Genomic DNA, 24653 nt, shown 5'->3' on the forward strand with positions numbered 1-24653 from the left:
AACAACAAGTGGGACACAATCGTGAAGTGGAATGAAATTTATTGGATGTGTCAAACTTTTTTAACAAATAAAAAACTGAACAGTGGGGCGTGCAATATTATTCGGCCCCTCAGTGAGGTTGGATGGAGAGCGTTTGTGAACAGCAGTCTTCAGCTCTTTCCACAGATTCTCGATTGGATTCAGGTCTGGACTTTGACTTGGCCATTCCAACACCTGGATATGTTTATTTGTGAACCATTCCATTGTAGATCTGGCTTTATGTTTTGGATCATTGTCTGGTTGGAAGATAAATCTCCGTCCCAGTCTCAGGTCTCTTGCAGACTTCAACAGGTTTTCTTCCAGAATGGTCCTGTATTTGGCCCCATCCATCTTCCCATCAATTTTGACCATCTTCCCTGTCCCTGCTGACGAAAAGCAGGCCCAAACCATGATGCTGCCACCACCATGTTTGACAGTGGGGATGGTGTGTTCAGGGTGATGAGCTGTGTTGCTTTTACGCCAAACATATCGTTTTGCATTGTGGCCAAACAGTTCGATTTTGGTTTCATCTGACCAGAGCACCTTCTTCCACATGTTTGGTGTGTCTCCCAGGTGGCTTGTGGCAAACTTTAAATGAGACTTTTTATGGATATCTTTGAGAAATGGCTTTCTTCTTGCCACTCTTCCATAAAGGCCAGATTTGTGCAGTGTATGACTGATTGTTGTCCTTTGGACAGACTCTCCCACCTCAGCTGTAGATCTCTGCAGTTCATCCAGAGTGATCATCTTTCAGTGCAGCAAACTCACTCCAGAAGTTCAGTGAGGATCTCTGAATGATCCAATGTTGTCCCAAACGACTGATGATGATAAATAGAATCCAACTGTGTGTAATCAAGTCTCCGTATGCACCTGCTCTGTGATAGTCTCAGGGTTCTGTTCAAAGCGCAGAGAGCATCATGAAGACCAAGGAACACACCAGGCAGGTCAGAGATACTGTTGTGGAGAAGTTTAAAGCCAGATTTGGATACAAAAAGATTTCCCAAGCTTTAAACATCCCAAGGAGCACTGTGCAAGCAATCATATTGAAATGCAAGGAGTATCAGACCTCTGCAAATCTACCAAGACCCGGCCATCCCTCTAAACTTTCATCTCGAACAAGGAGAAGACTGATCCGAGATGCAGCCAAGAGGCCCATGATCACTCTGGATGAACTGCAGAGATCTACAGCTGAGGTTGGAGAGTCTGTCCAAAGGACAACAATCAGTCGTACACTGCACAAATCTGGCCTTTATGGAAGAGTGGCAAGAAGAAAGCCATTTCTCAAAGATATCCATAAAAAGTCTCATTTAAAGTTTGCCACAAGCCACCTGGGAGACACACCAAACATGTGGAAGAAGGTGCTCTGATCAGATGAAACCAAAATCGAACTGTTTGGCCACAATGCAAAACGATATGTTTGGCGTAAAAGCAACACAGCTCATCACCCTGAACACACCATCCCCACTGTCAAACATGGTGGTGGCAGCATCATGGTTTGGGCCTGCTTTTCGTCAGCAGGGACAGGGAAGATGGTCAAAATTGATGGGAAGATGGATGGGGCCAAATACAGGACCATTCTGGAAGAAAACCTGTTGAAGTCTGCAAGAGACCTGAGACTGGGACGGAGATTTATCTTCCAACCAGACAATGATCCAAAACATAAAGCCAGATCTACAATGGAATGGTTCACAAATAAACGTATCCAGGTGTTGGAATGGCCAAGTCAAAGTCCAGACCTGAATCCAATCGAGAATCTGTGGAAAGAGCTGAAGACTGCTGTTCACAAACGCTCTCCATCCAACCTCACTGAGCTCGAGCTGTTTTGCAAGGAAGAATGGGCAAGAATTTCAGGTGCTGTTTACACATACCCGGGTATTTTGATAAACGCATATTTTCTAACCTTCGTTTGCAAAAAAAACTAGGTGCACACAGCCCCGTTTTAAAAAAAAACACGTCTACACTGATCCGCATAAATACGCTATCAAGAGCTGTTAAATTACGCCAAGCCTGACAGTGGCAGTGTTAGAACAGTGAGAATTCCACACAAGCCAATCAGAAGCCTAATAGAGAACCGCTGACAGGAAGAACTTCCGGATCCTTTTCAAGAAGAAAATATGGCGCCAGGCTCATGTGTGTGGACTGATAGCGAGACTGAGCTACTTTTACACGTTGCGCTGGACTATGTTAGCCCGATTCTTTATATTGGAAGCCCAAGAACCAGTTGGAGCAGTCTTAAGTTAAACAAAGTATTTATTGGAGGTCACAGGTCAAGTATCAGCGCTGGACTTGGAGAGACAGAGTTCTCGCATGAAATCCGTCCGACCAAGTCCCGAGATCCGGAAACATTTCATATTTATGTTCACCCTTATCTCAGAGGTTGTACCTACACTTGACAACACATCATTGAATATTTAATCATGATGTGAGCAGGCCATCCACCGTCTTCGTCATGTTCTTTGGATGTGATAAGCGATGTGTGTGTGTGAGTGTTGTTTCAGGCGTGCATTTACTGCACCAGACCTATTTGTCCTAAGAGACGCTTTATCTGACCCAGTTATTTTATCCCGCTACGTCATCTTAAAGTGTTGGTGTATGAGCAGAGTGTACCATACAAACTAGGAACATAGATTATCTAGAGAACTACAGAATATGAATACATAAAGTCTAAGAAGAAAGCCAATTTATAACAACTATAAAACTGCTAAAGCCGTGAAAAATGTCTTTGTTGTTCAATACATTGTATGACTGTAATTTTCAAAATCACACAAGCGAGTATAGCTCTCAACAACAGAAATGCTGCTAGTACCTCCATGCTTGCCAGATAAACAATGGACGGAGAGAATGGCGTTCTCACGCTAGCATCCTGCCAACATGGCGGATAGGGGCGGGGCTCTGTACTATGACGACAACTCCTCATTCCATTCCCAAAACTCCGTTTTTGTCTCTTTCAACCAGTTTACACACAAACGCTAAACGGAGTTTTTAAAAAATCTCCACTTTTGCCGGAGTTTTTTTTTAGCTTCGTTTTCGGAGGAAAAAACTCCGTTTGTGTATAAACGAAAGGCACAAACGAAGGGAAAGGTCTTCGTTTATCAAAAATCCCGGGTATGTGTAAACAGCACCTCAGTCTCTCGATGTGCAAAACTGATAGAGACATACCCCAAGCGACTTGCAGCAAAAGGCGGCGCTACAAAGTATTAACGCAAGGGGGCCGAATAATATTGCACGCCCCACTTTTCAGGTTTTTTATTTGTTAAAGTTTGACATCCAATAAATTTCATTCCACTTCACGATTGTGTCCCACTTGTTGTTGATTCTTCACAAAAAAAATAAAATTTCATATCTTTGTTTGAAGCCTGAAATGTGGCAAAAGGTTGAAAAGTTCAAGGGGGCCGAATACTTTCGCAAGGCACTATAGATAGATCTTTATGGACGTCAGCTAATAAACTATTGAATGGATTTTTCATTTCACTCAGTCTGAGTTTTTGCATGGTGAGGTTATAATTTACATTTGTGGACAATAGAATATTTTCTCATTTTGATGCAGTGCTGTCTGAGGGCCCATATTGCTTCATACCCATGTCCGACATGTACTGAATCTTTTGATGATATTGTGTTCAGTAGGTGATGAAATACCTTTTGATAGTTTTTAGTCTTTCGTTGCACCCGTTTAAACTTTATTTAAATATCTTGCTGGTATAAACATTTATCAAAAAACATTTGAACCATTTCAATTATTATACATTTAAGGAAAAAAAAATCTTTTTTTTGTGCAAGTAAAGTTGTTGCTAAACTACTATTACAATCATTTAATAAACTTTATAACCACGAAGGTTATAGTGTGTGTATGTTTATAAATTTGTGTACAGCAATCCTAAACAGCTCTCATACTTTTGGTAATGACTGTCATTAAACGAGATTACGCAAATATTTACTGATAAGCAGTCTACGTATTTGCGACACTATTGTTTCGCAGAGAGGGGGCGCATGTCTGACGAATGTAAGTTGGGAGGGCAAGTTACTGTAATAATGAAGTTTCGCATCGAAAGGAGGTCCACTGCTGTTTGTGGTGATCCCTTCCGAGACTGTCGGATACTCTGGTTTCACGGGACGAAGACAATTTAAAGTCCTTTAAAGTAAACGTGAATTATCGTTTTGATTTACTCAATTTGTGTCAGATGAATAGCAAGCATGTTAAGCATATATTGAATAAGCAAACAAGTCACATTTACTGTTTGTCACATTTATTGTTGACTAATTATGTTTTACGTGCTAAAAGTCTGAGCTTTGTGGGAGGTGCCTGGAGGCATCCTGTGTGGTCAGCCTCTCCGCTGTAAACAGCCTGTGTGGATACGGAGCGAGTAGGTGTGAACCCTTACGAGACTTTTTTAAAACACCACGGTAAGCCCGGAAGTGTCTTTTTTGACACAAACTGTCTATTTTCGGTAATGTCCATGTAGTATTTTGACACATTTATTTAGTCGGACCCCCCAAGTTTTCACTGTAGACTTGCTGGAGCAGTTTTTACCTGGGGGACTAAACGAGCGCAAGAAACTTGTTGAGGCTAATTTCAGCTAACTGAAGCAGAGCTGTCTTGTTCTCTTCTAGCTTATTCTAGCTTTGTAAATGAGTACATGAACGATGTAACCGTAAATAACCTGGCGCCAGTGAGGCTTTGTAGTCATTTTTAGAGTTTTTCAGTCACTTGTTCAATGACATATATATATTTACATGTGTATTTTAAAAGTTGGCTTGTGTGTTTTCCAGCGCTGAGTGGGCACAGAAACAACTTGTACACTCTTCAAACTCATAAAGCAAGGTGAGTCAAACTGTTTAAACAGAGAGGGCATCACTGCTGGTTAACGCTGTCAGGTCAGTTATTTTAGAGGAAGTTCATCATGATGAGTTGGACATTGACCTGATGAGTACTGTAGACTTAAGCTAATATTTCGACTCCGTAGTCTTTTAATAAAAGAAGAAGTGCTAGAATGAGCAGACTGCATTCTTCCTCTTGTTTTGACCCTGTGATAAGTGACAGCACCGGTTTCCAATTAGATAAATGAACTGCCATGATTAGATACAATTCAATTCTCTTCCAGTGATTTAACAGACTGTGCACACAGAAGGTCCTCCAACAAACTCAGAATGACTATCCTCGAGGACAGTGACGTGCACACCCTCAGCCCTGAGCTGCCAGCTATGTTTGATGGCATGAAGCTGGCAGCAGTGGCTGCTACCCTCTACGTTCTCGTCCGATGTCTGAACCTAAAGAGCCCGACGGCACCACCAGAGATCTCCTACCAGGACACACTTCTTAGTCGCTACCTGCTCAAGTCCTGCCCAATGCTGACCAAAGAGTGAGCTCTACTTATTATCTACTCAGAGTTTTAAAGACTCCTTTTCGTCTTGGATATAGTTACCGCATGCACAGATCAGCCACAATTTTGAAACTACCGCCCTAATACTATGTAGGCCCCCCTACATGCCAACAAAACCGCTCTGACCCTTTGGAATGTTTGCTTGTTTTAGGTGAATGGTACGTATCAAAGTGTCATCCATTTTAATACCAGGATCCGAGGTTCCCTGAAGACAGTGCGCTGGACTAAAAAATATCAGTGCTCTCTATCAGTTGTTTTGATATTGTGGCTGGTAGTTTTATTTATATTCCAAGTGTAATGCCTGGCGCAAGATTATCTGGGTAGTTAGGAGCCTGCAAGAAGACTTCTATATTAGAACCTCCTACAGAAGGTTGATAACAGATCAGTGTTGTCATGGTACCTGGAAACAAAATTGTCATGGTACATACTGTAAAACTGCTGTAAAAGCAAAGTTTTAGAATTTCAAATTTTTAAGAATAATTTAAATGAGTTCCATTTAAACCGAACCTAAATGTAGAAACCGAATGAATATGAACTGAAACACACTGACCAGTTGTTTGCAGAGTTCTGCAGAGACAGAGTTTTCTTTTTTATCACGAACCCTCTGTTTACATGGTGGGAGTGCCTGTAGATGTTTGGTTTGCGTTTTCTTTTTTTATCTACACCGGAATATGTCTGATAAAGGTCGTAAAAAGTTCACGCTTTATGCCAAATGAATAACTGCTGCTTGTACGTGTTTTTTTTTTTTTCTTTTACTTTTTACAGACATCCTATAAGCTTAAAAGCTACTGAATATCTCTCTGGTGATTTGTTATTTGGTAACATGTAATGGATTCTTTAATTCAACCAGAAATAAGGAATCCATCTCAGTTGACTGGGCTGGTCAGTGAAAAAGCGGACAGTCTTGTAGATTTGTCTTCCTCCTCCACTGGTTGGAGGGGTGTGTGTGCCAGTCTATGGGGGGATTATCTCTATCTTCTGAAACATCCTCAGGGTAGGTTATATAATATTGGGTCTGTGTTCCTCCTCAGATACGTTCCTCCGTTGCTTTGGGGGAAGAGTGGTCATCTTCAGACGTTACTTTATGGCAAAATGGGGCGTGTCAACACGCCAACACCTCACGGGGTTCGCAAGTTCCTCCCAATGCAAGATGGAGCCACAGCGACCTTTGACCTCTTTGAGGCTGTTGGAGACCACAGCACAGGAGGTCAGTCTGTTTCTGTTACCGCACCAAAGCAGATGGCTTTGGGGATTTAATCAGATGACTGAGGTCTATCTTAAAAAGCAAATTTGTTATTTTTTTTTTTGTGGATTCACGTGTCTCCTGCTAAGTTTTGTATGCTTGTTTGTATCATGAGTACATCAGCCTCAAGAATGCACAAGCAGGATTAACTCTAATGAACTCCCATGAGGAAGATGGCATGCATTACAACAGCCAATTAAATCAACACAAACACACATACATACACACACAATATCCACTTCACACTCACTTATGACTCCACTTTATTTTTTTTGCATTTGTGTTCCCACTTTCTTTGTGTGTGTATGTAATTCAGATGACATCACCATGGTAATCTGCCCTGGGATCGGTAACCATAGCGAGAAGAACTACATTCGGACCTTTGTGGATTACTCCCAGCGGCAGGGTTACCGCTGCGCCGTCCTCAACCACCTGGGAGCTCTGCCGAACGTGGAGCTCACTTCCCCGCGCATGTTCACTTGCGGTAAAGTATTGCAGAATACTACAGCAGTTTTGGTTGTTGTGTGTGATTTGTGCATTTTTGATATGCTGCTCAATTAAACTAATTACACAAGAACCAAGAGTTTGCTTTAAAAAAAAAAAAAAAGAAAGAAATCAACAGACATTTGACATCTCTAAGTCTGATTAGACCAATTAAACCCATGAAAGAAAAACCGTGCCATACATTTTTAAAAGTGTCTCTTACATTCAGGTTGTACCTGGGAGTTTGGGGCCATGGTGGGCCACATCAAACACACTTTCCCCCAAACACTGCTGGTGGTTGTGGGTTTCAGTCTCGGAGGAAACATTGTCTGTAAGTTCCTGGGAGAAAACCGCTCCAACCAGGACCGAGTGCTGTGCTGTGTGAGCGTCTGTCAGGGATATAGTGCCCTCAGGTTGGTAGACTGGACAATCAACTGAGCTAAGACTGGATTTGATTTTGTTATTTACTAACGGACTGAATATAGATGATATGTACAATAAGCGAACGTAAAGGCGTTTGGATTATCCTCGTCCTCTTGTCTAATTCTGTTTGTGTGTGCGTTTATGTGCTTGTTTGAATTAATTAAGGGCCCAGGAGACATTCCTTCAGTGGGACCAGTGTCGGAGGCTCTACAACTTCGTGTTGGCGGACAATATGAAGAAACTCATCCTTTCACACAGGTGCGGAAACAACACACTCAGATACAGATTTGTTGCCCCCCTTATGTTAATGAAAGGGTCAGTCAGCAAATAGAAAATGCTGCATCTCTCTGTTCTGTAGGTCACAGAACAAAAAAGCTTGGATCTTGTTTCCTTAAAGATGCTTAAAGTTGTTTCTCTGCTGATTGTTACGGTTGGTGACAGCACCAACGCAATATTTTTCTGACTCTGTGCCCATACGAGACCAGACTTTTTGATCTCTGCCTAATTCTAAAAGATTTGGCTAGATGTCTGTATTCTGTTATCCATGCTTTTTATTTATTTATTTTTTATTTTTTTGAAAAGGTCCATAAGAGTCGAATGGAGATGGTTGGTTGTGCTTTTCAGCCAAAGAAGGATTTAGCTTCATGCCCTAATTGTCTGAATGCTGATATTGTTCAACAGGGGCAGCTTGTCGGGCCTGACCTCCAGCAACATTAGCGATGCAGACCTGAGTAGATTGTATGCAGCCACTTCTCTGATGCAGCTTGATGATGACGTAATGAGGTGAAATATTGTGTGGATTATGAATTTGGCTGGGCTGCAACATAAGTGCTCAGAATTCCTTTCTTATTCGCTGATCATACGATTTCCACTGCAGAAAATTCCACGGCCATAACTCCTTGAGGGAGTATTATGAGAAGGAGAGCTGTGTGCACTACATCCACAAAGTAAGCAGCGAGTATTTATCTCTAATATTACCACCACCACGGTTGAAATCTACGCTTTAACTACTATTGCAGATACTTAACCAGGAATGTCAGTTCACTGCCACTGTTTGAAAGCCTTGATCTTTTTGATGGCTTGGCTCAGAGTGCACAGATGGCAATCCAGCAAGATAAATGTTTTAATGAATTCCGTTGAACAGCTTGAAACGTAGAACCAGGCCGTGTGAAAAAGTTGAGGAATAAACTGAATGTTTTTTTTCTCCAGGTGTCTGTTCCCCTCCTCCTGGTAAACTCCTTAGACGACCCGCTAGTCCATCAGTCGCTTCTGGCTATTCCACGCACACTTGCAGGTTGGTGGTTAATTCCCTCAGGGTTAGCAGGCAGTATGGAGAAGCGAAAAAAACGCTATGGAATCTTAGCGTTTTCTCGATATGAATGAATATGGATAAAAGGAAAATGGAATCCAAAAAAAATGCTACACTCACAGATGAGAGTCACTCGTCGCTGTTACTTGATTCGGTTAGGATAGTAGCTGCATTTGATACTCACTGAGTTGTGCATATTTCACATGTTTCTAAAGAACAATTACTGGAACGGCAGGATGTTTCCCTCACAGTGGCACTGAATCGAAAAGTGAACAAACCTGTTGTCCCTCCCCTGGGGCTGAATACTGGGGACATCGTTTTGAGTGTTGATTAAGTCTTGTCACAGCTTTCTGCTCAACACAACTCAGCCTAGACAGTCTTGTTGAATTTTTCAGGGCCATGTGATCTGCTGTGGCTGCTGGGTTATGTATGTAATGCAACGTGTGTGAAGGTCTTCCTGGCCCCCGCATGCTTCCTCGTCTTGCATCACTAGTTCACTTGCAGTGGCCGCAGTGTTGCTACACTTAGACCTTCACCATTCTAAACTTGACAAGTACTTTAGTGAAACTAGACCACAAAGTTTTGGCTCTTTTTCTTACCTTTTGCCATCTTTACTCTCTCTGTCTCTCAGATGTTCAAAAATCAAAACTCACCAAGTAATGATCTGTGAAGTCACAGAGCAGTTAGATTTTTTCTTTTTTTTTCTTTATTGAATGAAGTGATTGCAGTTCATTTTAACGACGTCCTGTCAAGCATTCTGAACTGAGTGGGCAAAGAAATGCAGCACACATCTGTATTTACATCACACAGGCATTCATGGGAATATACTTTAAAGTTTCCTTACCAATATTCAGTATTTTAAAGAATATAGGATGAAAAGGTAGACACAGAGTAAAGTATGTTGGACATGAGAGGGAGGAATGGTGGTGTAGAGTAACAGCAGGAAAGGACGGTGGTGTATTTCTGTGCGGAAACCAACCGCCTTGCCTGCTGACCTCATGGTGAGTCACTGAGACGCCTCCCTGTTGAAAGTAGGTGGGGCTCAATTATTCATCATCACTTGGATGAGCTCAAGATGGCTTTAATGAAATGGCTGCAGATGGTAATCCAGAAACCAAAGTGAGACAATGAAGCTCCAAAAATTGCATCTTGTGAGAAATATAAGCACAGTCATCATGAAAAATGGAATTATTCAGCAGCTACTGTCTGCACAACCTGCTACAATCACTATAGCACCGATTTAGCATCAAACAGACAACATGCAACTGGCTGGTGGCTACAGCAGAGCATTTAGCAGCTTAAGAATCAGACATTTTCCTCAGGAGTCTGAGGAATGTGAAACACAGCCAAGAGGAGAGCGAACAGCTGCAAGCAAAAAAGCTTCAGAAGAGTAAACAGACGCTTAGGAACATTATATTCACGCAGAAACCAGAAGTAGCAGGACAACGAAAACATGGTCAAGAGAAAATGTGCCATCACGGCTCTTCTGGTCATCTCTCTGTGAACCGCAGCAGTCCGTGATGCGGCTGAAATATGATTTGCTGCTGGAAGAGGCTAATTTGTTTCTTGTGACGTGCGATTCGGTGAGTCAGTTGAATTGTCCTGGCCTCAGAAGTGTTACCAAAGCTGTAGGTGCTAAAGTGATATCCTTTCACCAGGCTGCGTTTCTCCTGCCAGTTTCAAGCAGATCGGTGACTCGCTCAGGAGTGGCATTGTGCAGACATGTGACACGGATTTCACTCTGTGGTCCTTTTATTGCTGTGGACCACATATTTCTTAGCAGCAGTCAGAGGATTTGTCAGCTCTCCTCGGGAGTGAGGATTGCTCAATTTGAGGAAAAATTCCCAGTTACAAGTCAGTGGGAGAAATTGCTGTTCCATTATATCCTGAATGCAGTTGTTTCTGATGCCCTCAAACTGTTACAAAAGTCTCATCACTGGTGTTTGAAAAAACAAAAATGAGGAGTCAGTGCATCTGTTAGGAGTGATCAACTAATTTAAAGATAATAAGTTTGTCTGGAAGTTTACAGATTTATTTGGTGAGCTGAAACTTCACACATATCTCTTACTGTCTTACTTTTTTAGAAAAGATGCCCAATGTCATATTTGCCCTCACCCAGCACGGAGGCCACATGGGCTTCTTTGAAGGAGCTGTGCTGTTCCCGCAGCCCCTCACCTGGATGGACAAGGTCATAGTGGAGTACACCGACGCTATCTGCCACTGGGAAAAGAAGCAGCCAGTCTGTCAGAGGAGCAGCCACCAAGACGAGGACTCCTGCTGGCAAAGCAAAGGGGTAACACTTAATGGGTGACAAGTGCGTACAAGTCCAGGAACAAACACACAATGACAAACAAGCACATGCCCAATCCAAGCCCTGAGTGTCTGCTCTACTTCAGCACTGATGGCATTGCAGTCAATAATTCTGGAAATTGTGGAGGAAGTAGACAAGGCTGCTCGAGAAGAGGTCGGCTGACCATCTTGGAAATGATACCTGCAAGTGTAATGTGACCTCATTCGGAATTGTTGGTCCATCTTTTGTTTCTACTTAACCTCCATTCAAACAGTAGTTTGGCCTCTGCTGCACTTTGGCAGCTGCAGTGTTCGACAGCAAAGTGAGAGGAGAACTTCAGCTACACCGTAAAGGTTATCTTTTACCTCTGCACTGTTTTTATCACGCAAAATTTCCCCACGAATCCCTCTTAAAAACACAGTATACCTTGAGTTTTTAAGTTAAGTTTTTCGTTAAATCAGCTTAAATCAAAGTGCCTTACTATAAGTGGTTTAAAAAGAAAAATATGTAAAAAAAACAATGGATCATAATCTGTCTGAGGGCTTTTATTTAAGGAGGTTTCCACATGATTAAAGCTATTCAAGCACTTTATATGTACCTACTTTAACATGGTAATCTAGGCATTGCACTGCTCTATGTCAGCTCGGTCCATTCCAACACCTCATTACCTTAAAAAATATGTATATATATATATATATATATATATAGCTTGTTGGTTACAGTTCAAATAAAAGGTATTTTATGCTGCTTCTTACATATCACATAGTTGGATTCTGCCACGTAAAATGATAAATGCAGCAAACAAAGGGCCTAAGCTCAGTTGTGCCTCATGAAACTAATTTCCATCAGAAATATACTGATAAAGGACTACAGCAGACATAATAAGGGGGGAGTCTTGAATGCAGAAGTTGCACCTTTGTGTTCTGTGGGTTTTTTTGTTGGCCTCTTCCATCACTTTGTTGGTTTCTGTCATGTGCTGGTTTGATATTTATCGGTTTCCTGTAGAAACATCCTGCCAACTTTAACCGCAGTCGACTCCAACCAATCCGGTTAGCTTCAGTCAACACAATTTATGATCCATTGCATAAATGCATTTCCTAATAATTAACTTCAATCTGCCTGCATAGCTCAAATTCTACCTGCACTATCCCCACCGCTGTATCTGTATGTGCAATATGTTGTTTAGTTTGCAGTTTATTAGATTTGATCTCTTTTTATAACCTACATGAACATACGTGGTTAACGTTTCAATCTGATAATATATTGTTGTGCTCCGGTGTGGTGAACAGCAGAGACCTGAATCTACTCCATTAAGGAAACATCTTCATCAAAACCGTCTGTTTATGTGTTCATAGCATTCCAGTTTTTTTCTCTTGTAAATTTGTTGATCAATAAAATGAGCAAAGCTTGCATTTATACAGTTTATTGTACATTTGTTGACATCCTTATGAGTGCACGGGGTAACATAACGGGTCAAGCTGAATGATATTCATGCCGAAGAACAATCTAGAAGAAAACAACACTCGCACACAAGAGACAGGCACTTGTTAGAATATGAGCCATGCACTTCAAGTGGAGATGGGGACCAGAGGGTGGGATCTGAGATAGCTGGGGCCTGCCCGTGTTAAAACGAGCTGCGTGGGTTCACTTCAGTCCAAACAAAGCACAATTCAACACAGGAGAGAGACAGAAAATCGCTTGTTCACAGAATCCCAGAAGGAGAAATTGGAATTATCACATGCATGCGTAACAGAAGCACTGACTATTTTCTGAGCCATGAATCTTTTGATTATATACTACCTCCAGGGCAGCCACTGGTTTCCACTGGATTGGCATGTGAAACGAACTCGCTAAATCTTGAAATCTGCTTAAAACTGCAAATCCACCACAGCGAACATTCACTCATTTGTGCCTTTTTGTTGGGGTTTTGTTTGTTTACTGTAACAGTTATGTCACTGTTATACAGTTGTGAGCGTTGACTCTTTGCCCATGTGCAATAACACAGACCCTGGTCTGAACTCTTTTTTTCTTTTGAGCAAAAAAATAAGAAGATTGATAGAAATAAAAGCACTTAAATGTTTACAATGACAAATGAGCAATTTCAAACTAGTTTTAAGAGTAAGAAGAGTGATTTCCATACCGTGTTGGTGTAAAATGAAATCATTTGCTTTTCGAAGGATCCGTTCGTGAAACCGGTTTAAAAAGCATGCGCTTCAGAAAAACGATCAGCTAATACGTGGAGTGTGTGGCATCTGTAGTTTGTGGCCTAAACTTTGAAATTACTCACTGCAAGCCACAGACTTAGTCCTGTACGACTGTGCTTTATTGGGACCTTCGGAAACAGCATTTTCAGACTTCACACACACACTCGGGTCTTTCATTCAAAACTTTTGCTCCTACAACCACACAGCTAGATTGGGCTTTGATTCTCCACAGCCTATAGGGCTTGTAATATATAGTGGCTCTTCGCCTCGTAAGGAGGAGGATGGAGGTTGTTCAGTCGAACAGTTTGGCCGCTGTGGCCTTGCCGTCGTACTTGGAGCCTTTTCCGTCGAACTCGGAGGGAAGGATGTCCGCGTCAAACTCCTTGTAGTAATTTTCCAGCTCGTCTCCGTGGACAAACACCTGAAGCAAAGACGGCAGACGTTTAATGGCATTTCACATTGTGGGTTTTCTTCTGTGTTGAAAACACTCTGTTTTATTTTTAGGCTACGTTGGAGCAGCAGTAGTAATCGTGTCTACATTATTTTTTTCCTTGTAGTGTTTTTTTTTCTTTTCTTTTTTGATTGAATTCATCTGACTCACTCTCTCGAGCAGCTTGCTCTTCATCAGTGGTTTGACCACATTGTAGGTGGTGGTGAAGTACCAGGGCTGGTGGATGAAGTGCACAGCTTTGAAACGGGCTGGGAAGGAGTCCTGGAGGAAGATGGAGAGAGCAACACATTTTGGTAATAAAACCCTTAGAAAGTCCAGGAGATGTGAGAGGAAGGCTAGAATATTAAGAACTGCTGTTATTATTGCCTCTTTACTGATGTACTTTTTGACTGCTTGACCTGTAGACACCAAACTTTTTAGCGCTCTGCATGCATTCTGGAACAGCTCGAGAATGACTTTGTTTTTCACCTGCAACATGTCCACCATCTTCTTGAGCTCAGTTGGTTTGATTCCTGATGCTTGCTGCATGGTGAAACCTTTGAAGTTTTCAATGATGCAGAAGCCGTTAATCTGAGTTTCCTCGTTCTCCAGCAGCTTCTCCAGGATCACGCAATAGGCACGCAAGATCTGAACACACAGTCATTTATTCAGTATCATCCAAGGTGTCTTAAACCAAATGCTAAATCCTCTCCTCGCACATAAGAAGTGAAACCCTGTACCTCATCGAAGGTGATCTCCTCGTAGTCCCAGTTCTCGATGTTGAAGAGCAGAACCACACGGCCGTATTTGTCTCTGCTCTGCAGGATGCCTGGGTAGCCGGCCTCGATGGTGCTCCGTACAGCCTCTGGGGTGAGATTTTCAAACAGCTCGGGGTAATCCTTCCTGAAGCGCACGTACCCTGGATAGAGTCAAGGGAGGATTATTTGATTTTTGTCTCTAAACGTAGCTTTATGAGTTAGTATTTGCACTTTTGTCAGTGTTTTCTGACAACCGGTCCCCTCAGTTGAGAGTGCGGGCCCTAATGACCCCAAGAAGGTAAAACTGACGGCATAATTATATTTTTATGTACGAAGGAAGAAAATACAGGTGGCAAATTCAAGTCCGCTGGTGACTGGTGACCTTAACTTACCCTTCATAAGGTCAAAGGCTCTGGGAACATCATACTTCCTGGCACGAATGAAGCGGACTAGCAGATTGTCTGGTTTCTCCCCAAAGGTGTCCTGCACCCCCTTGGCCAGTTCGTCTCCTGCATCTGCTTTTTCCTTAATTATTCCTCGCAGCTCCTTTACTGCGGACACCCGCTTCTCATCCGTCTCGTTCAGCTCATCCTTGGCCTGCAGGGGGAGCCAGAGCAGGCAGTTAGTTTGCAGTTTTACATGATCTCATGCCATCAAAAAAAGCAATTGATGTGGTTTTTGAAAAAAAAAAAATTATAATTTAGGTGTCACATAAGATATTTTCTGTCAAAGCTATTGTGTTCTTTTTTCCAGAAAGGGCAACAGACTAGCAAGCTAGCTGTGTAGCAAAGTAAATACTATGTTGAAGTTAGCTTCTGATTCATGGCATCCATTTAAGTGCTAAAGGGGAATATTAAGAGAAACTTAAGTTACAATAATGAGTGACCCAGTTACAGATTTTGGTTCACCTTTTATTATGAAAGGTTATTGGGTGTGTTACCCATATAGCAGACAAATTTATCCATAGTCTTATTTTGGGCACTTACGGCTCAAGCTTACCGACAATGGAAAAACTCGTAAAGGTAACTTTTCAAACCTGGAACCCATTAAAAAGAAAACTAGAGATTAATTTAGTTATTCTAATCTCAAACCGTTCTTGTACTTGTGAAAACAAATACTGCATCTAGAAGCTAACCTGTCGCGTTTATGATTTAACATCAAGCGCATGATGGCACACTGGAAGAAAGCATGTCTTTGTCGGCCTGTTGAACTATTTTATGTCTTGATGTGACAGTGATGTGGTTTCATAGTATTACCCACTGTCCAGTACTCATCGATTTTTGACAGAATTTTATGTGTCGGTGAGAAATCGGATCAGGCTACCTTCTGCGCGGTGTGATCTGGCAGGTTGGCGCATGGTCCAAACACCGGCCCGTGATCCTTGACCGTGAGACGTTCCAGCTTGGCCCTGAGAGCCTGCTCCTCCTCCGACACCATACGGTAAGTTCCACTCTGACGGGAGACAATCGAGTGATACAGCCTGTCATTAACTGCACATAAAAATTGAAAGATAAAGCGAAAGCTTTTAGAACAACAAACACGTCCTTGTTCAAACATCCACTGCTCCATGCATGACGCAGACACTGTAAGTTACCCAGCAGCCATTAACAAACTGAGATTTTAAACATAAAAAAAGTAATCCATGTTTTTTGCCGACACTTTGCAGGGAAATCTTAACGAATTACGGATGTCTCTTTCAGCCGTAGGGACATCGGTGCACAAACGTGTATTACTGGAAGGCCCCATCACTGGCAGAGCGACACGAGATGCAGCTTTTACAACCGTTACCAGTTACACCTGCTTTAATTCAAATATCCGTGTGTGACACAAATTGAATCAGCACAACACTTTAATTGAACTTTCCAAATATTTGTGCACACCGTGGTTTATGTGCTGGTAAGCTGGCATAAAGTCCAGTGAGCCAATGTTTTTCAGCTTTACATCAAAATTCTAGAGTAGGTTGGAGTGGAACTAGTGGTTTCCCCTTTTCTGTTTGTTGGAACTGATAATACAGACAAAGTAACTGAACACAAGGTTCTGGATTGCTCTCTCTCAGTTGAAAACTCTTTGCTGCACTTTTGAACGCACCAAAATGCTTTTTCAGTCGCTGGAAAAGTACAGCTGTAATTATGAATGGAAACATGCAGGTGTTCCACTTCTGCGACACTGATATCGCGGCTTCATACTCCTTGAAAGGAAACGCGTTAATATTTGATGTTGTTAGTTTCACTTGCGCCTTTCCTGCAGCGAGAAGACAAAGTGAATGTGAAGGCTTTTTAATGATGTCACGGTAGCTGTTCTGATGGCTGATGGGAAAACACCTCTATGCCAAAAATTTTTCCACACAAGCCCAGAAATGTTTCCATTTACCGTGTCCAATAAGAAAACCTTAAGATGGCTTTAACCTTTGAGTAAAAGCTAAATGTCCCTGCCTGTCAATTCTATCACAAGACTTGGTTGTGCTGTGTGAGCTTTGGGATATTTCTAATCCGCATGATCAGAATGCCTGTCCACCAGTCGCTGCAGGACCATAATCAATAGGCCTCAGTGTTTGGCTAATCTTTCTCATGAGTCCAGTAAAGCCTGTAAATACGTAGTAAGGACAACTTGTGGGTCTGAGACAGGGATCAAAGATTAGCAGCTAAGGCAACTGTAGCTGTTGACGGCATCCATAACAAAGGGCTTTGGCCTTGGGAAATGTTGAGCTGCAGCTGTAGGAAGATGTTTGTGAAGGGGGAGATGGGGTGAGCCTTAAAACACGGTTTCAACCAAGTAAAAGTGGAAGTACTTACGACTACAGCCATGCTTTCTGCTCTTCAAATCAGCTTTGGACGGTCTGGAAAAAAAATAAAAATTGAAAAAAAATTAGTGATTCCCAGTAAAGAACAGTTGCAGTAATCCCCCTTCATCCCATCCCACTCTCTGCTCTCACAGGGTACCTTGAATATGCTATATTTGGAACTTGCCCATTTCTGGATGATTTACTGGGAGATTTGTGGCTGACAGTAATTTGGTTTAATTACGAACATGCTCACAGCGGCTGCTGTGGACTAAACTGTGTTAGGTATGCACACAGAACTTCAGAAATGGCATCTTTATACCGAATTACTGCATTGTTTCCTATATTAATGTACATTTACATTTTTAAAGTCTATAACCATTAGCAGAAAACAATGTTCCATTAGATGGACATTTATGTTGTTTGCATATTATTAAGTACATGGTAAAAGCCAAAGCTGTGAAACGGCGAGTGCATGCATTTTTCCAAGGCTGTAGGTCTCAGCATGAGTGCCTCACACATTCAGCCCCAAGATGTACTTTAAAGTATATTACCTAGCTGTACCTCTTACGACGAGAGCCGCCACAATAGTCTTTACTTTTAGCTTGATGATCAAGTATTTTTGGAAAACAAAATTCGTACCGTTAAATAAAAACAACATCAGTGTCCCACGTCTAAAGCGCTGCCAAACAATTACAGCAGGAGTTTCAGAGTTGTACTACATCCAAGGCATTAAAGAGGCTGAGACGCATCTCCCATGTCCTACCTGAGGCAGATGTGAAGTCGCTGGTGGGGAGTCGCAGGGGTCTGTGTGGAGCAGAGGTGGACGGGACCGGTGATTTGTAGTGCCGGGATTAGTGGCGTCACACCAGATTACACCCAACAGACTCCTTTTTTTTTTCTCTTTTCAATCAGCATAAAAGTGGCAGCGGGTGTGAAGGAGGGGCGGTTGGGGAGTGATGGTGACACTGTCTGGCCAATGGCGAAGGCGCTTCTGTGATGAAAGGTAGGGCCAAGGCACATTTTGGATGATGTAATGTCAAGAATAGACTTTAGGCAAGAGTTTTAGCAGGTGGAGGGATTTGATGGCGTTCCAGGAAGACTTGAATGGATTGACAAGTGACCATTGTGACTGTGTTTTCTGCAACGTGAATATGTTCAGGTGAGAGGTGGAGCCTCCATTCCAATGATCTGCTCACATTTAGATGAATAGTGGAGAGAGTGAGGTCAGTCTGTTTACTTATCAGTAATATTATCTCTTAGTAGTATTGATACCACAGATTTTTTTTATTTTTGTCAAAAACGTCTGCCTCTCTGCTAAGCATTTCATCCACCGGCCGTAAACCCATTTATTCCTTATAAAAGAGGTTGAAAGCTCTGTGGAATTTTATCCGTGTCGTGCAAGTGTACCCTAATTATTTTTTTATATCGTGCCGGTAGAGTGACAAAGTGCCAAAATACCTCATCAACAATTAAATTTAGAAAGAATAGAGTAACTGAAATGAGCTTTTTAGTTCAGACTGTGGATAAATTCTTCTACATTTGACATATTCTGGTACTTAGCTACCTTCAAACTTGAATTAATGTGTTTGTCTGGTCCTTCCTCCGACAGGAAATGCAAGCTAGTTTTACGTTTGCTCCAGCTGACCGACGAAAACGCATCAGAGAGGGAAAAAAGGGAAGAAAAGCAGCGGAAAAGGCAACCGATCAGCCAACATGCCTTAGATCATGAAGCTATGAAAAACCCTCAAATCTTACTTCATTCTTTATGCATATCTATACATACACATGACAACTCTAACATCCACCACCGCTCTAGGATTTGGATTATGACTCAGGCGCACTCATATCAGTAAAAACGGCCCCTAAACTATCCACAATTCCCTGTGATCAGATTAGTTCTACATATGCATTGTATCTCAGCTCAGACAACACAGAAACGCAGCCCACGTGACAGCTGGACTGTGGGGGGGTGCATATGTGTAAGGGTTACCATGAGCGGCTAGTAAAGGTTTATATAATGGGGTGAGCCACTTCCCACACTGTATACTCTGCTTCCTCCTGTCCTGTAAAGAAACCATCCTTTATCTGTGTTTCAGTCAACTGTTAAATCAATTCAGACCTATAAAAGTGTCCCTGGGGAATGGGATGAAAAGAGAGAAACCCTGTTATCCTCCAGGGATGCATCTACTCATCAGTCGTTCTTGTCCTCAGTTAAACGGATGTCTCCTGAGCATGATCCAATCGTCTAGCCTCCTGTAATTTATCCTTTCCTTGACTTTTCTTTGACAGAAATGGCAAAGATATAAGTATCTTGCACATGAAGTAAGATGGAATGTATAAAAGTATGTCTCTAATAGATACTTGAGTTTCAAGCAGGAGACTGAGGGTGCATGGATTTAAATTTAAAGTTATTTGAACATATAGAAAGGAAATAACCATGTGAATGTCCATTTGTGTTCACGTGCTTATATCACAGTGAACTATGTTTCATACTCTACTTAAAAATGTTTTAAGTCACTGTTAACCTTAAGTAAAAAAAATATACTTCCGTACACACACAATGGCCCTGATGGAACTAAAATGCATGTTATGTTATCGGCTCCTTGAATGATTTTCACCCAACAACTGTACAATGCAGCCTGTTGCTTTCTGAACTTGCATCTGATCTTAGGCTCTTTTTTTTTTTTTTGATGCCCTGCCTCATCGAGCATGTTTCTCCTCATCCAACAGTGTGCAATTCGAGCACGCTCTCAGCCAGCTTTGTGAAGTTCATATTCGGAAATGTTGCCCATTTACCCCTTCTGACCCTGGATGTTCGAGCGTCATTGACGCACGTTTTCCCCCTGATGCAATGACAAAGGAGCAGGCAGCCTGCCAGTAATCTGCAAAATCGAGCCTGATCAGCTCAATAAAGCGATTTGGGGAACTAAATTAGATGGATTGGGCAAACAATGCAACACTCTGTTCTCTGACTGTAGCCTTAGCTGTGCCGCCTCAGCTTGTAGATGTGTGTGTGTGTGCGTGTGTGTCCTTGTGGGTTTCAGTGAGAAACACAAAATGCACAACATCACCCGCAGCTTGTTGCTCTCAGTATTTACCTTAAAGATCCTAATCTGCTGTCACACGTAGAACTTTGAACCATGCAAACTGATGTACATCAGCAGCATTAAACTGTGTGGCAATCCCACGCAATTCAGTACTTCAACAAAAGAAAACGGTTCTTTGTGTGACGTTTTAAAAAAAATAGAAGTATAGTAGGGCAGCGCAACCTCACCGAGGTGGATTTGTTAGCCCATTTGGACATGGTGCCATCGCATGAGGTCACATACTGATCCAGTATTTGTGACAAACTCTTACTCGCAGGTTTGGACGATTCCCAAGACATTTAGCAGCACCGTAATAGCCGTGGCGTCGCGTGTAATGCTGCTGCTGACAATGCTGCTATTAATGCTGATTTATCAGTGAATCAACTCAGATGCCCATGATTGGAGTTTTTAGTTTTTAAATAAGCTTGACCCTCCAAATGTTGCTCTAAAATCTGTGCGCAGCCTCCTGAATTATTGATGTATTCACAGATGAGAAATGCCATGTTACAAACCATCCTCCAATAACGTCGCAATTTTCTCAACACTGTCCTGATATTTAAAAAATAATCATTTAAGTTTTGATTCATCACAACAGTTCCACCACCACCCCCTGACCTCAGTCCATTTTAAATGAGTTGTCCTCTTTCTGTAAAGGTAGTTTTAATTTCAAACTGTTCACTGTCAAAGGTTTTCCAGAAAAGTTCCTCAGCAATTTCATGTTTTCAGCTCTGTCCACTACACACAGACTTCACTGGATTCTCTTTACGTGTTGTAATGCAAGTCTTGCTGGCATCAACCTCAAAGCTATTCATGAGTGTGACTGAAATCTTAAAGTTTATTTAATACTCTTTGATGTGTGTGTGTGAGGGTTAGGGTTACTAACCCACACTGATGGACAAATACGGCTAACAAATTATATTTCGCACATAAAAAAACCCAAACGGAATGCTCAAATTTCACATGATGCTTTTTTTTTTATTTAGAAACTGAAGAGCAGCTTACATTCAGAGGTAGTGAAACACTGCGTCAAATCTGAACATACAACTGTCATGACATTAGAAACATTTGAGGCCACATACGCAGGGAAGAGATTCCAACATTAAGAACTTTTGTCCCCCTCTTCTGGCAGTGAGTTAAAACACAAACTGTTGTTAGATCGATAGGTCCAACAATGCAGGAATGTCATCAGACACCAGATTTCAAAGTCTGGTACACTGCCAAGGACAAGAGAATTACATGGACCTGACAGGCTTAATCAGAATTGTGTGAACTAGTTTGGAATAATGGACCTTCATTAACATATAAAAAGTTCTACGCTGCAGAATTAAACACTGCCCCACTCATTTCTCAAATGTTTTTAGTTTCTAATACAGCAAGTAACGTCTTAAAAGCAGCTGCTTTAGGAGACGTCTATAGTTGTAATTTAAACATGACAGCATCAGGGCTTATTGTATATATTGTAATATTCCTGTTTAGAGTAACACTTACAGTTACACTTTCAAGTAAGTGCAGACAGGGTTAGAAAACTGCAAACTCTGCAAATCATCAATCATTTAACCCCACTGTAACAGCACCAGTGTTTCCCACACATAGACTAATTCGTGGCGGTGCGCCACAGATTAAACACCGGCCGCCACATATTGCGTTTGGTTATTATTATTTTTTTAACGCTATTTAAAAAATACTCGTATTCGTTAAGTTGCCTTTCCTTGCTGCTCTCCCTCTGTCCCTCGCGTCTCTCTCGCATAGCCTACTCACACACACAGCCCCTCCCCTCCGTGCTTCTCTGGAAGCGTGGAAGCTTGCTAGTCTCAGCGTCGCGTTAGATTAGCTCAACCGAAAGAATTCACGAAAGGTTGGTATCACGTGCATCTTTATAAAATCACACATTAAAAAGTCCTATAAAAATATTTTATATTTTGAATACAATGTTGTCCCGTCCCGTCCCATAGCAAACAAGCGATTACGCCTTCTTTATAAAGTTAACTAGTCGCAAGTTTGCCGTAAAAAAAAAAAATGTAGTTGGGTTGTCGAGGTTTAAATACTAGCAGCTGTGAATCAAATAAAGTAGTTTTTTAAAACTCTTACACTGAATGTTTGCTGCTTCAATCCAGATGAGTATTGAAAAATATTTTCCGCGATTGAAAGAGAGACGTGCGTGTTGATGAGGAGCAGCCTGAACCGGAGGTATCAGTCTGAAACAGCTGAACAGTCCCACCAGTGTAATTAGCTATGTTATTCATTTGTTTACAATGAAGATGTGAAAATCTGCAGATAAGCCGCACCTGTGTCACCCACCGTGACACAGGTGTCACACATCCTTACGTCCCCCATAATTTTCCTTGATGGAGAAATTATCCAGGTTCTTAACTCCCAATGTGACATATATGTCACATTACAGATCTCTGACAGTGGGGGGTGGTATTCTGGAAAAAAAATCTGAAATGGGTTCTATGTGGTCTATTTAGTCTGTGTTATAACCCCCTTAATTTTCATTTAAGTAGAAATGGGTCTGGGTTCTTAAGGGTTAATACAATAAAGTTTTGTGTGACCAATTATTAACGAAGGAATTATTTTGAAGAATTTTATTTTTTTACACCCCGGCCCACCACCACACATTGCTTTCACATCTGTGGGAAACACTGAGCACCAACTCTTCACTCCACAAACAATCAAGTTCGGAACATTAAATTGATCATGAATGCCGAGTCAGACAAATATCTTTCATTCCAGCAAAAAAGATGCCGAAACAACTCTTGATAGCATTTAACATGGTTAACAGTAATAAGTTAAAGTGTTTTTATTCACACGTTGAATTTACTCCTTTTCTTATCTGCTTTTAACTCTCCAAAGGTTTTCATTCACATTACTAATAAATATCTAACCCTGCTCTTATGGCTGTGCGTCATCATGCATTGGGGCCTTAAGGCATTTCCAACGTAAATGGTCTTAAATATTTCCCTCATTGACCGTCTGCTAGGACATCATCAGGCCAGTACTCGTCGTGCATGTAGTGGTTTGATGAGGCAAAGCTTGGCTCGTGTGGAGCATCGTCGTCTCTCAGCCTGCTCTGCACGTCCTGCTCCCACTCACCCTCCACCAACTTGTAAAGATCAAGGGCAGCCTGAGCGTCCTCCACTGACGAGTGACCTCTCCTTCCAGCCTGGGCAGAGAAACATGCAAAAGCTTAACAGTTAATGACAAGTCCCTGTACTGTCAGAAAGCAGAGGAGGACTACAAAATAATGGGGAGGGGGGGTCATGCTCAAGTTACATGTACATATCGAATATTGTATCAGTTCTCAGAAAGTAGTCCATCGTTACTTTTACTTCCAAAAAGAGTCAAAGAGGTACGAACATGCCGGTTACACTCACTTGTATTTTCCTGTTCAGCAGCTTGCTGGCTAAGATTTTGAGGGAGAGGCAGCGTTCGCGAGGGAAACCCGCCAACCGGCTGAGGAGACATGTTGTACTCGTATCTCTGACCATGTGACCTGGATGGAGCATGTCCAGCACCTCAAAGTCATTGTAGATGGAGTGGCCCACGACCACTTTGCCCTCAAGTATACTGAAGATCTGCAGCAGAGAAGCCAAGCAAGTGCAAAAGTCAAGATATTATTGATCAGGCATTATGTAGGTCTGTAGAAAAAAAAAAACAACTACATTATGGTTAAAGCATCTCAAACACAGCTAATACTTCTTCATTCAAGAGCTAGATTTCTGTGCACGTGTGTTTATTGGGACATCTAACAGAAGGTAGGATCCAAACTCGGTGAGCTAAATACGCCATTGGTGACAACTTTTGTCCAGCAAAACCATAGAAATTGATTTTTTTTTTTTATTTCTTTACTTTAACAACTAGTTTTACACCAACGGAAACCTGGAAATTGAGGAAGCAAACTTAAATCTCTGTTATGTCATCCAAGATCAAGCATTCCTAATCACTGCCTAAACTTATCCAATGATTGTAAACAAGAATGAGAGGGGACAAGATTATGACAAAACCAGACACCCAGCTGCTGAGGCAGGCCTTACCTCTTCTCTGGCCTGAGTAAAGGGCATGGCGTTGTGGAGGTGATGCCTTTGTATGCCGCTCCAGCGCGTCCTGAAGTCAGTGACGGGCTGACACGGTCTGATGTATTTATCATACAAGATGTTGCCATGATAGTCCAGGATGCTGCAGCGGGCCAACTCGCTGCATCGCGCGCCGGGCCCCGTCCCCACCATTTCACAGTCCAACGCCACCACCA

General features: G+C 42.0%; 3 protein-coding genes across 4 annotated transcripts in view; 1 reads left to right on the plus strand and 2 right to left on the minus strand.

Moving 5' to 3' along the window:
- The first annotated feature begins 4338 nt into the window (after positions 1–4338).
- Positions 4339–12560, plus strand: abhd2b (abhydrolase domain containing 2, acylglycerol lipase b). 2 transcript variants are annotated; one of them, XM_075470431.1, is made up of 11 exons: positions 4339–4419; positions 4786–4837; positions 5118–5375; positions 6428–6603; positions 6956–7123; positions 7352–7535; positions 7711–7803; positions 8227–8328; positions 8423–8492; positions 8755–8839; positions 10939–12560. In XM_075470431.1, the coding sequence occupies exons 3-11, from the start codon at positions 5164–5166 to the stop codon at positions 11163–11165; spliced, it is 1317 nt and encodes a 438-aa protein (XP_075326546.1). In that variant the 5' UTR covers positions 4339–4419; positions 4786–4837; positions 5118–5163; the 3' UTR covers positions 11166–12560. The 2 variants fall into 2 exon arrangements, with proteins under 2 accessions (XP_075326546.1, XP_075326547.1); XM_075470432.1 differs by having other exon boundaries at positions 5142–5375.
- On the minus strand, positions 12552–18188 carry rlbp1b (retinaldehyde binding protein 1b). The gene is made up of 8 exons (XM_075470434.1): positions 18082–18188; positions 17329–17372; positions 15860–15988; positions 14929–15133; positions 14519–14697; positions 14268–14426; positions 13950–14060; positions 12552–13769 (listed from the first exon to the last, which is right to left on the minus strand). The coding sequence occupies exons 2-8, from the start codon at positions 17338–17340 to the stop codon at positions 13641–13643; spliced, it is 924 nt and encodes a 307-aa protein (XP_075326549.1). The 5' UTR covers positions 17341–17372; positions 18082–18188; the 3' UTR covers positions 12552–13640.
- Positions 18189–21365: 3177 nt separating this feature from the next.
- isg20 (interferon stimulated exonuclease gene) overlaps positions 21366–24653 on the minus strand; it is a 4600-nt gene continuing 1312 nt past the window's right edge. Inside the window, exons 2-4 of the mRNA XM_075470427.1 lie at positions 24439–24653; positions 23779–23979; positions 21366–23567 (exon numbers count right to left, since the gene is read on the minus strand). The exon at positions 24439–24653 is cut by the window's right edge and continues 439 nt beyond it. Coding sequence (XP_075326542.1) covers positions 23367–23567; positions 23779–23979; positions 24439–24653 — 617 coding nt within the window. The 3' untranslated portion in view covers positions 21366–23366. The remainder of the gene's footprint in view (positions 23568–23778; positions 23980–24438) is intronic.

The sequence above is a fragment of the Odontesthes bonariensis genome, chromosome 7 (genome assembly GCF_027942865.1).
Source record: "Odontesthes bonariensis isolate fOdoBon6 chromosome 7, fOdoBon6.hap1, whole genome shotgun sequence".
NCBI classification, from domain to species: domain Eukaryota; kingdom Metazoa; phylum Chordata; class Actinopteri; order Atheriniformes; family Atherinopsidae; genus Odontesthes; species Odontesthes bonariensis.